The sequence below is a fragment of the Bos taurus genome, chromosome 8, assembly GCF_002263795.3.
Source record: "Bos taurus isolate L1 Dominette 01449 registration number 42190680 breed Hereford chromosome 8, ARS-UCD2.0, whole genome shotgun sequence".
Lineage (NCBI taxonomy): Eukaryota > Metazoa > Chordata > Mammalia > Artiodactyla > Bovidae > Bos > Bos taurus.
In genome coordinates this window covers 67,273,497-67,286,721 of record NC_037335.1, presented here as the reverse complement: position 1 = coordinate 67,286,721, position 13,225 = coordinate 67,273,497, and the positions used below count along the sequence as shown (strand labels likewise).

The window sequence follows — 13,225 nt, the reverse complement described above, 5'->3', positions numbered from 1 at the left end:
CATTCTTAAGCAATAGGTTCTGGGAAACAACAAAACTCCTTTGGGGCTTCCAATATCCCAGCCAGTCTTATGCTCAGAGAGGCAAGAATGTTTATAGACATTGTGGACAATAGTAATAAATAGTTACAGAGCATCTCTACTGGGCAAGATTTCAGGTGCTGTGTGGAATACAAAGTTGACTAAGATTAAAAAGAAAAGAAACTGTGCTTAAGTAGTTTATAGTCTAGAAACAGATAACTTAATTCAAGGAAAAATGTCACAAATGTTATATTATATCTCTGCATCTGGCTTTTGGTCAGCCTTATTCTTTTTTGTTTGTTTGTTTTGTTTGGAGGGGTTTTTTTACATTTTATTTTTATTTATTGGAAGAAATATTAAAAAAAAATTTTTTTTAATTTTGGTTCTGCTGAGTCTTTACTGTGGCCTTTGGGTTCTTCACTGCATGCTTTCAGTTCAGTTCAGTTGCTCCGTCGTGTCTGACTCTTTGTGACCTCATGAATCACAGCACGCCAGGCTTCCCTGTCCATCACCAACTCCGGAGTTCACCCAAACTCATGTCCATCGAGTCGGTAATGCCATCCAGGCATCTCATCCTCTGTCGTCCCCTTCTCCTCTTGCCTCCAATTTCTCCCAGCATCAGAGTCTTTTCCAATGAGTCAACTCTGCATGAGGTGGCTAAAGTATTGGAGTTTCAGCTTTAGCATCAGCCCTTCCATTGAACACCCAGGACTGATGTCCTTTAGAATGAACTGGTTGGATCTTCTTGCAGTCCAAGGGACTCTCAAGAGTCTTCTCCAACACCACAGCTCAAAAGCATCAATTCTTGGGCTCTCAGCTTTCCTCACAGTCCAACTTTCACATCCATACATGACCACTGGAAAAACCATAGCTTGACTAGATGGACCTTTGTTGGCAAAGTAATGTCTCTACTTTTGAATATGCTATTTAAGTTGGTCATAACTTTCCTTCCAAGGAGTAAGTATCTTTTAATTTCATGGCTGCAGTCACCATCTGCAGTGATTTTGGAGCCCAGAAAAATAAACTCTGACACTGTTTCCGCGGTTTCCCCATCTATTTCCCATGAAGTGATGGGACCAGATGCCATGATCTTCGTTTTCTGAATGTTGAGCTTTAAGCCAACTTTTTCACTCTCCACTTTCACTTTCATCAAGAGGCTTTTTAGTTCCTCTTCACTTTCTACCATAAGGGTGGTGTTATCTGCATATCTGAGGTTACTGATATTTCTCCAAGCAATTTTGATTCCAGCTTGTGCTTCTTCCAGCCCAGCGTTTCTCATGATGCATTCTGCATATAAGTTAAATAAACAGGGTGACAGTATACAGCCTTGATGTACTCCTTTTCCTATTTGGAACCAGTCTGTTGTTCCATGGCCAGTTCTAACTGTTGCTTCCTGATCTGCATACAGGTTTCTCAAGAGGCAGGTCAGGAGGTCTGGTATTCCCATCTCTTTCAGAATTTTCCACAGTTTATTGTGATCCACACAGTGAAAGGCTTTGGCATAGTCAATAAAGCAGAAATAGATGTTTTTCTGTAACTCTTGCTTTTTCGATGACCCAGCAGATGTTGGCAATTTGATCTCTGGTTCCTCTGCCTTTTCTAAAACTAGCTTGAACATCTGGAAGTTCACAGTTCACGTATTGCTGAAGTCTGGCTTGGAGAATTTTGAGCATTTACTAGCTTGTGAGATGAGTGCAATTGTGCGGTAGTTTGAGCATTCTTTGGCATTGCCTTTCTTTGGGATTGGAATGAAAACTGACCTTTTCCAGTCCTATGGCCACTGCTGAGTTTTCCAAATTTGCTGGCATATTGAGTGCTCCATGGGCTTCTCTTGTTGTGGGGCACAGTTTCTAGAGCACACGAGATCCGTAGTTGTGGTGCACAGGCTCTCTAGCTGTGGCGTGCAAGCTTAGGGCATGTGGGTTCTTAGTTTCCTCATCAGAGATCGAACCTACTTCCTCTATATTTTAAAGTGGACTCTTTACCACTGGGCCACCAGTGAAGTCTCAGGTTATTTAAATTCTATTGTTGTTGTTCAGTAGCTAAGTCATGTCCAACTCTTTACAATCCTGTGGAATGCAGCATGCCAGGATTTCCTGTCCTTCACAATCTTCCAGAGTTTGCTCAAACTCATGTCCATCAAGTCAGTGATATCATCCAACCATCTCATCCTCTGTCATCCCCTTCTCCTTCTGCCTTCAATCTTTCCCAGCAACAGGGTCTTTTCTAATGAGTTAGCTCTTTACATCAGGTGGCCAAAGTATTGGAGCTTCAATTTCAGCATTAGTCCTACCAACAAATATTCAGGGTTGATTTCCTTTAGGATTCACTGGCTTAATCCCCTTGCTGTCCAAGGGACTCCCAAGAGTCTTCTCCAGCACTGCAGTTCAAAAGCATCAATTCTATGGCTCTCAGCTTTCTTTAGGGTTCAACTTTCACATCTGTACATGACTACTGGAAAAACCATAGCTTTGACTATCCCAACCTTTGTCATCAAAGTGATTTCTGGTTTTTAATATGCTGTCTAGTTTTGTCATAGCTTTTCTTCCAAGGAGCAAGTGTCTTTTAATCTCACAGCTGCAGTCACTGTCCGTGGTGATTTTGGAGCCCAAGAAAATAAAATAATTAAAATTCTATAGTGCTTTACAATTTTGGGGATAGCTTCCCTGATGGCTCAGAGGGTAAAGTGTCTACCTGCAATATGGGAGACCCAGGTTCAATCTCTGGGTCAGGAAGATCCCCTGGAGGAGGAAATGGCAACCCACTCCAGTATTCTTGCCTAGAAAATCCCATGGACGGAGAAGCCTGGTGCAGGCTACAGTCCATAGGGTTGCAAAGAGTTGTACACACCTGAGAACTTCACTTTCTTTCTTTCTTACAATTTTTAAAAGTTGCACACAGATAATTTCATGTGATCTCATAATAATCCTTCCCCCTCCCTATATTGGCCAGTTTTGTTCTTAACCAACTCCTGCATAGATACAATGGATACTAAAGGAAAGGAGGTGGGAACACTGACTGGTAAGATGTAGCTGGGGCTGTGTGTCCTGAGCAGAGCAGACTTGAGTCAAATTAGGCAGAGCTGGTACCCCCTGGTCATCAGGGGGAAATGCCAGGTTAAGGGAGGACTTTGAAATGACATAACGAGAGGCAGTAAAAAATTAGAAAGGAGGGCCCTGACCAGAGAGGAGAAGATGAAGTGGTGTTGATAGTAGGTAGAGAGTTCCAGATAGCCAAGCGTACAGACATGAGGCTTAGGACTGTATTGAAGAATCAAAGGAAAAAGAGCGAGATAGCCAACTCATTGGAAAAGACCCCAGTGCTGGGAAAGATTGAGGGCAGGAGAAGAAGGGGGTGACAGAGGATGAGATGGTCGGATGGCATCATCGACTCAAGGGACATGAGTCTGAGTAACCTCTGGGAGATGGTGATGGACAAGGAAGCATGGAGTCGCATAGAGTCAGACACGACTTAGTGACTGGGCAACAGCAACAAGCAGATGAGAAGCAACAGGCAGAAGCACCCATCACGGACAAGTCACACCAGGGCACTCTCCTACCATGTTCTGCACTGTAAAAGGACAGCTGCAGGCTCCCCTGGGTGGCACTGGCCAAAGGAAATTCAGACTGAGTCTGGAGGGACCTGGCTGCAGGGATAAGGGAGCTAATTTCTGGGTCTGCTGCCTTCATAGGCAAGGCTTTCTCCTTAAGAGCACTGAGGGAGAAAGGAAGCTAGTGGGCATGTGGGGAGGTGGTTGAATGTCCCCATCCTCAGTCTACTTATTTATTGCTGTTTATTACTTATTTATTGCTTATTTATTGGTGTTTTAAACGTCTCTTTTCCATTTATCTGAAACAGGCTCTTTCCCTGGTTTACAAGACAAAGACATTCCTATGGGGACATAGATCCCATTTGCAGGGCCCACAGATGGCTCAGTGGTAAAGAATCTGCCTGTCAATGCAGGAGAAGCAGGAGACACAGGTTTGATCCCTGAATCAGGAAGATCCCCAGGAGGAAGAAATAGCAACCCATTCCAGTATGCTTGCCTGGAAAATTGCATGGACAGAGGAGCCTGACGGCCAGCTGGTTCGGTCAAAAAGAGTTGGACATGACTGAGCGACTGAGCATGCACACACAATGCCATGTAGATCACAGCCATTAATGCAACAATCCCCTGGCTGCCTTTTTAGAAGCCTCTGACAAGAACCAAACCTCTCCAGTCTGAGGCTGGAATGCTGACCTATACTTGATATAAGAGGAAGTTGGGACTGATTGTTAAATATCTGAAAGCAAGAGAAAGAGGAAGCAATGAGAAACAAAAGCACCCTCTGTGTCCCAGTCACAGGACCATTTACTCTGGCAGGCCACGTGGACCACAGCCAAATGTAAGTGTAATTGGGTTATATATGTTCTTTGGTCTGGAGAAAAAAGCTGTCTGTCTGATGATGCTGTGTTCCAGCCACTTTAACTGGAGTGATAACAGAACCACTGTCAAAGAGCCTCTAAGTTCTATTTCAGTTCCAGATTATTCTCAACAGGCTGATCTGGCTAGAAATGGATTACTCCTGGGGACTCAGCATCTACAAGTCTAATGACACACAGACTGAGCTCTTACTTTTACTGGTGACTTTTTATTTTTAAATCTTTTCAAAATAATTTGCATAATAAAGAAATCTATAGTTTTTGCCATTTAGCATCAGTCAGTTCAGTTCAGTCGCTCGGTCGTGTCCAACTCTTTGTGACCCCATGGACTGTAGCATGCCAGGCTTCCCTGTCCATCACCAACTCCTGGAGCTTACTCAAACTCATGTCCCTTGAGTCAGTGATGCCATCCAACCATCTCATCCTCTGTTGACCCCTTCTCCTCCTGCCTTCAATCTTTCTCAGCATCAGGGTCTTTTCCAATGAGTCAGTTCTTCCCATTCAGCTTCAGCATCAGTCCTTCCAATGAATATTCAAGACTGATTTCCTTTAGGATGGACTGATTGGATCTCCTTGAGTCCAAGGGACTCTCAAGAGTTTTCTCCAACACCACAGTTCAAAAGCATCAATTCTTCGGTGCTCAGCTTTCTTTATAGTCCAACTCTCACATCCATACTTGCCTACTGGAAAAACAATAGCTTTGACTAAGTGGACCTTTGTAGGTAAAGTAATGTCTCTGCTTTGTAATATGCTGTTTACTTTTCTTCCAAGGAGCAAGCGTCTTTTAATTTCATGGCTGCAGTCAGCATCTGCAGTGATTTTGGAGCCCCCCAAAATAAAGTCTGTCACTGTTTCCACTGTTTCCCCATCTATTTGCCATGAAGTGATGGGACCGGATTCCATTTAGCAATTAGATGATGGAACTGTTATGCCATTTAGCATAACCACTAATATAACTTAGGTATATTTGTCTTATGTTGGAGAAGGGCATGGCAACCAACTCCAGTATTCTTGCCTGGAGAATCCCATGAACAGAGGATCCTGGTGGGCTACAGGCTATGGGGTTGCACACGACTGAAGCAACTGAGCACGCACGCATGCATTTGTCTTATGTATATGAAATTTTTATAGATTAAAAAATTGCAATGCACATAAAATTTAAAATTGATTATAATAAAATTCACATAATAAAAAAATTATCATCTTAGCCATTTTAAAGTGAAAGTTCAGTAGCATTAAGTATATTCATATTGTTGTGCAACCAGCCAAACTCTGGAAGTTTCTTAGCTTGCAAAGCAGAAACTTACTTCCTCCTCCCTCCAGATCCCTGAAACCTTTTTACTTTCTGATTCTATGAATTCCACTACTCTAGTTAGCTCAAATAAGTGAAATCAAACAGCATTTGTCTTCTTGTGACTGGCTTATTAAACTTAGCCTAATGTCCTGAAGGTTTATCCATGTGGCATGTGTCAGAATGTCCTTCATATTTAAGGCTGAAAAATATTCCACTGTGTACAAATATCACATTTGTTTATCTGTTCATTCATCAGTGAACACTTGGCTTACTTTCCCCTTTCGACAATTGTGCACAATACTACTGTGAATTTACATAAAGTTTTATACTCTACTTTCTTACTTCCCAATGTAATATTTCAGTTCAGTCACTCAGTCGTGTCCAATTCTTTGCGACCCCAGGAATCACAGCACGCCAGGCCTCCCTGTCCATCACCAGCTCCCGGAGTTCACTCAGACTCATATCCATCGAGTCAGTGATGCCATCCAGCCATCTCATCCTCTGTCGTCCCCTTCTCCTTCTGCCTCTAATCCCTCCCAGCATCAGAGTCTTTTCCAATGAGTCAACTCTTCGCATGAGGTGGCCAAAGTACTGGAGTTTCAGCTTTAGCATCATTCCTTCCAAACAAATCCCAGGGCTGATCTCCTTCAGAATGGACTGGTTGGATCTCCTTGCAGTCCAAGGGACTCTCAAGAGTCTTCTCCAGCACTACAGTTCAAAAGCATCAATTCTTCGGCACTCAGCTTTCTTCACAGTCCAACTCTCACATCCATACATGACCACAGGAAAAACCATAGCCTTGACTAGACGGACCTTTGTTGGCAAAGTAATGTCTCTGCTTTTCAATATGCTATCCGGGTTGGTCATAACTTTCCTTCCAAGGAGTAAGCGTCTCTTAATTTCATGGCTGCAATCACCAAATGCAGTGATTTTGGAGCCCCAAAAATAAAGTCTGACACTGTTTCTACTGTTTCCCCATCTATTTCCCATGAAGTGATGGGACCGGATGCCATGATCTTTGTTTTCTGAATGTTGAGCTTTAAGCCAACTTTGTCACTCTCCACTTTCACTTTCATCAAGAGGCTTTTTAGTTCCTCTTCACTTTCTGCCATAAGGGTGGTGTCATCTGCATATCTGAGGTTATTGATATTTCTCCCGGCAATCTTGATTCCAGCTTGTGCTTCCTCCAGCGCAGCGTTTCTCGTGATGTACTCTGCATATAAGTTAAATACGCAGGGTGACAATATACAGCCTTGACGTACTCCTTTTCCTATTTGGAACCAGTCTGTTGTTCCATGGCCACTTCTAACTGTTGCTTCCTGACCTGCATACAGGTTTCTCAAGAGGCAGGTCAGGTGGTCTGGTATTCCCATCTCTTTCAGAATTTCCTACAGTTTCTTGTGATCCACACAGTCAAAGGCTTTGGCATAGCCAATAAAGCAGAAATAGATATTTTTCTGGAACTCTCTTACTTTTTCAATGATCCAGCGGATGTTGGCAATTTGATCTCTGGTTCCTCTGCCTTTTCTAAAACCAGCTTGAACATCTGGAAGTTCACGGTTCATGTATTGCTGAAGCCTGGCTTGGAGAATTTTGAGCATTACTTTACTAGCGTGTGAGATGAGTGCAATTGTGTGGTAGTTTGAGCATTCTTTGGCATTGCCTTTCTTTGGGATTGGAATGAAAACTGACCTTTTCCAGTCCTGTGGCCACTGCTGAGTTTTCCAAATCTGCTGGCATATTGAGTGAAGCACTTTCACAGCATCATCTTTCAGGATTTGAAATAGCTCAACTGGAATTCCATCACCTCCACTAGCTTTGTTCATAGTGATGCTTTCTAAGGCCCACTTGACTTCACATTCCAGGATATCTCGCTCTGGTTGAGTGATCACACCAACGTGATTATCTTGTCATGAAGATCTTTTTTGTACAGTTCTTCTGTGTATTCTTGCCATCTCTTCTTAATATCTTCTGCTTCTGTTAGGTCCATACCATTTCTGTCATTTATGGAGCCCATCTTTGCATGAAATGTTCCTTTGGTATCTCTAATTTTCATGAAGAGATCTCTAGTCTTTCCCATTCTGTTGCTTTCCTCTATTTCTTTGCATTGGTCGCTGAGGAAGGCTTTCTTATCTCTTCTTGCTATTCTTTGGAACTCTGCATTCAGATGCTTATATCTTTCCTTTTCTCCTTTGCTTTTTGCTTCTCTCCTTTTCACAATAGGTCCTTACTGTTTACCTAGTTTTTTAATATATATACCTGACTTTTATATACAGTAGTATATTTTTTATATGCTTTATATAAGTAGTATATATTTCATATACAGTAGTATGCATATGGAGAAGGCAATGGCACCCCACTCCAGTACTCTTGCCTGGAAAATCCCATGGATGGAGGAGCCTGGTAGGCTGCAGTCCATGGGGTCGCTAAGAGTCAGGCACGATGGAGTGACTTCACTTTCACTTTTCACTCTCATGCATTGGAGAAGGAAATGGCAACCCACTCCAGTGTTCTTGCCTAGAGAATCCCAGGGATGGGGGAGCCTGGTGGGCTGCCATCTATGGGGTTGCACAGAGTCGGACACAACTGAAGCAACTTAGCATTATGTATATATTAATCCCAAAGTCCTAATTTATCTCCCCCATCTCTTGTCTTTCAAATTATAAAATATCCATATCTTTTAAGGAAGTAATTGCACTTTTAAAGAATCTATTCTAAGAAAATAAGCTAAAATATAGGGGAAATATCACAGGTAATATAAATGTAATATTTAGGTATAAACATGTATATTTTTTCCAGTTTGACACATAGCCTTCATAATAAACCTTTTTTCCTTGTTTTAGCATCAACATGTCAGTCCTTAAAATCCATACACTTAAATCTTTTTCTACAGTTGGACATTGAGATGTTTCTAACTTTTCCCTCGCTGCTGATAAAAATTTTGTACCTGTGATATTTCCCGTATATTTTAGCTTATTTTCTTAGAATAGATTCTTAAAAAGTGCAATTACTACCTTAAAAGATATGGATATTTTATGATTTGAAAGACAAGAGATGGGGGAGATAGGAGTTTGGGATTAATATATACATACTACTGTATATAAAATAGGTAAATAGTAAGGACCTATTGTATGACACAGGGAACTGTACTCAAAAATAACCTATAATGGAAAAGAGTCTGAAAAAATTTATACATACATATTAATATATAACTGAGTCATTCAAAACTTGGAACTAACACAACATTGTAAATTAACTGTTCGTCAATTTAAAAAATTATCCCAAAGCAGAAAATGAAAAAAGACGAGATAGAAAGCCAAATTGCTCATTAAAGAATTGTATCTATTTGCACACTAATAGTGTATTTGAATTTATATTTCCCTTTATTCATAGTGAGCTTCCCACGTGGCTCAGTGGTAAAGAATCCTCCTGCAATGCAGGAGTCAAGGGTTTGATCCCTGGATTAGGAAGATCCCCTGGAGTAGGAAATGGCAACCCACTCCAGCATTCTTGCCTGGGAAATTCCATGGACAGAGGAATCTGGCAGGCTACAGTCCATGGGGTCTCAAAGAGTTGGACACAACTGAGCATATACTCACACCAGCTTTTCCCCCGCTAACTTTAGAAATTTAAACAGGAGGAAGATAAGAACTCACCTCTGTTTGATAGACAACACTCTGATTATTAACAATGATGAGCATTTATGAGAACACTCCAAACTTGGCTAGTCTGTAAGTAGTAGTATGGCTACAGTTAACTGAAAATATATAATTGTAGCCTTGCCAACTTCTTGAGTTTTAGCCCAGTAAGACCTGTATTGGAATTCTGACCTCAAGAACTCTAAGATAATATGTTTGTGTTGTTATAAGCCATTAAGTGTGTGGTAATTTGTTATATCAGCAATAGCAAGCTCATATACTCACCTCCTCCTGTTTCTGTTGTTTCCTTCCTATTTCTTTTTCCAGTTTTTAAATCTCTCTCTTTTTTTTAAGCCCTAAGTTAAAAATTCCCTAGTTAATTTAGACAATTAGGAGGGGCTACAACTTGCACAGTTAGGGAAAGTGTGCTGCTACTCTGCTCAGAAGTTGTATTTGCTCTTTTATAAATTATTTATGTTCTTTGCATGAGCTTCCCAGGTGGTGCTAATGGTAAAGAACCTGCCTGTTAAAGCAAGAGTCACAAGAGTTAGATCCCTGGGTCAGGAAGATCCCCTGGAGTAGGAAATGGCAATCCACTCTAGTATTCTTGCCTAGAGAATCCCATGGACAGAGGAATCTGGTGGGCTACAATCTGTGGGGTCGAATAGAGTTGGACATGACTGAAGTGACTTAGCATTCATGTTCTTTGCCCTAATGATGACTCTTCAATGTCGTAAAAGTATAGGGCCACTCCAAGCTTCCATAATGAGCCATATTCTCTCATGTAACCCATCCATCCGGTCACCAACACAAGAAATATTTACTGGAGGCTGCTATGTGCTAGGCATTGAGCTAGCATTGGGATATAAAAATGGAAGTGCACAATAGATGCCTCCAAAGAGGCCATGGGAGTTGGATTTTTATACTTGAGAATTGCAGTTTTTTTGTTTTTTTGTCTTTTTTTTAATTGGTCCTGTGGGTGTTCTAATATTTGTTTATTTCCAGAAAGCAACTGGATATGTGGAGCTCTTTGACTAAGTAACAAGGGACAAGATCTGTACCCTGGTTCCGTTGTATCTTCCAATTTGTATTCAGACCCAGACAAAAGTTAACGTGTTTGATGATAGATAAGCGTGGATGGAAAACAGTGTATCCTAGTGCATCTTTGTTTAGGATGATTTCTCCCCGCTCTTTGTGCTCTTCAGTGCTGCTTTCCTCCCTGTGACGCAGGGAGCTAAGGTTCCAATTAAATCTTTGTGGACAAAGGGCACACGTGGCCTCCTCAGATAACCTGTGGCAATAAATCCACCAGAAGGCACACTTTATGAGAAAAGTCCGTGCTGAACTGTTAACAGCTGGCAATACCTCACTGAGTACCTGATACCAGGTGAACTCTAAGGTAAGATGTTTCTCTCTCTGGCCACATTTAATTCTTCTTTATAATTTGTGTCTCTGAATAGAGAGTTATGACTTTAAAATTTACTACTGATTTGTTGACAAATTCCTGGTTTTGTTTGGTTTGTTGTTCCCTTTGGTTTTGATCACTTATATATTTTTGGTCTGTTCTCAGAGTACTTATTTTATTCCATTTTATATCTTTTAGTTTTCCATTGTTTTTCTTTTAGTCTTTCTTATTTTCTTATGTATGCATTTCTTATATATCCTAAGTCAATTTGTATTTAGAAATAGCTTTTCCTTATATTCAGAGAAATGAAGGTTCTTAAATGATTTGCAGGCATTTTCTGCTTATTTCTTAATTTCTGATCTGAAAATTTGGTTACATGGGCACTCCTCAGTCACTTGGATCTGTAGTGTGGATGGTATTTTTCCTCTAGCCCTTGCCTTAGAACAGAGTAGCTCACTGCTTGGGTATTTCCAACATGTGAAGTTGGCTATTGAACCCCGATGATAATCATTTAAAATTATTTATTTCTTATATTATGGAATTAGTTAATTCTAGAAGTTAAGTTATAGAATAACTCAAAAAGAAGATAATTTGTCATTGATTATAATAACTCTTGTGTGGCTCTTGTGTGTGTATCTTTCTATTCTTTTAAAATGGTGCATCTATATTTTTTATATAATTGAGATCAGGCTATAAATAAAGTCTAATATCATTTTTTCTTAACATATTAATGATATTTTCTAAATCATCAAAAATATTTGAAAACATAATTTTGAGAACTATTTATATTCTACCATCGAAATGTATCATTTCTTCACTAACATAAATAGGATTATTTATTTTAAACATTTAATTATTTACTTGAAAATATTTGTATTTCTGATTATTTTCTTAAGATAGGTTTCAAATGAAGGGGAACACAATTTTTTGAGCCTGATATGTTTCTTGACAGTAATCTATTTCAAACATTATAAAATTGGAATTGTTGATGCTACAACAGAAACAACATAAAAGAAAGTGGAATTCTTCCCAGCAACTGTTCTCACCTGAAGTTTAACAAAGTGCTGTGACTTCTTGCTGACTAAAGAGGTGAAGTCCTAAGTAGAAAATGAATCATCAAAACTAGGATTTTACTTACACAGAGTAGCACAAATTTCTGAGCAAGCTTAAACAAAAAAATAGATGTGTTTCTAGTACCACAGAACAAGGAAAGGGCGTGGGGTACTTTCCTGAAAGTTAAAAAAAATAATTGGGGATTTTGTTCTAGTTTGTCACTAATTGTGTGACCTGAGACAAACCTCTTAGCTTCTTGAATCTCAGATTTCTCATCTGTGAGATGAAAAGGCTGGTCGAGGTCAGTGTTTCTCGCTGGCAGCAAAAGTTTTAATAACACTGTGGCACATGGGCTACTTTGGGGTGGTACATAGATGTAGAATATTATTTTTTTGACATAGCACATAAAGTTATGTTTTTAAACAATAGTGTTTCAGCTTTTAAACGAGTGGCTTTAGAGGAAAAGATTAAGTAAATAACAATACAAGTAGTCCTCAGATATGCCATAAACTACCAAGGTGGTGTGCAAATGTCTGATGTTTGAGAAACACAGAACTCCATGATACTCTATAAAGCCTGCTTAATGTGCAGGGTAAAGTTCCAGATATAAAAAGCTGATAAGCAGTGCTTTCTTGGAAGGCATTCCAGGAATGGGTTATGGAGATGTGTAAGAAGAGAACAGAGATGCGAGCACGGAAAAGTTCAAATACCATCTGATCTTTGGGAGTCTGGGATTAGCCGATGCAGACTATTATATACAGGATGGACAAACAAGGCTAGGGAACTATATTCAGTATCCTGTGGTAAACCATAATGGAAACGAAGATGAAAAATAATATATACATAGATATAACTGAATCACCTTGCTGTACAGCAGAAATTAACCCAACATTGTAAGTCAACTATACTTCAAGAAAATATTTTTAAAACGTGAAAAAAACAAACCAAAACAAATACCATCCTATCTCTTGAACTCTTTGTGCTTCTCATTTTAATCATGAGTTTCACTTTTCTGGACAGAATTTCTCCCTTCTTTCTGCAAAGATCTGTAACTATAACAGGATCCTCCCTGAGAACCTGGTGGAGAAGTTGCCCTGGCCCAGCCCTCAGCATGCTCAGGACAGTCTTGGATGCTCCTCAGCGGTTACTGAAGAAGGGGAGAGAGTCCCGGAAGCTGGTGCTGCTGGTGGTGTTTGTTGCTCTGCTCCTGGACAACATGCTGCTCACTGTGGTGGGTACGTTTGGGGGTCTCGGTGCTGGGGGTTAATTTGCTCTGTGCCCCAGGGGGCAGCATGTGCTCTGTTAGAGCTCTGCAGTGAATGGACTGGAGACTTTTTCCTTTTGTGCTTGAAGACACCAAGATTGCTAAGGATTGGAGGAAACAGCAGGAAATGG

General features: G+C 40.4%; 1 protein-coding gene across 1 annotated transcript in view; it reads left to right on the top strand.

The window, feature by feature from the left end:
• The first annotated feature begins 4,361 nt into the window (after positions 1-4,361).
• Positions 4,362-13,225, top strand: part of SLC18A1 (solute carrier family 18 member A1) — a 51,885-nt gene continuing 43,021 nt past the window's right edge. Inside the window, 3 exon segments of the mRNA NM_001193171.1 lie at positions 4,362-4,403; positions 10,578-10,771; positions 12,851-13,065. Coding sequence (NP_001180100.1) covers positions 12,942-13,065 — 124 coding nt within the window. The 5' untranslated portion in view covers positions 4,362-4,403; positions 10,578-10,771; positions 12,851-12,941.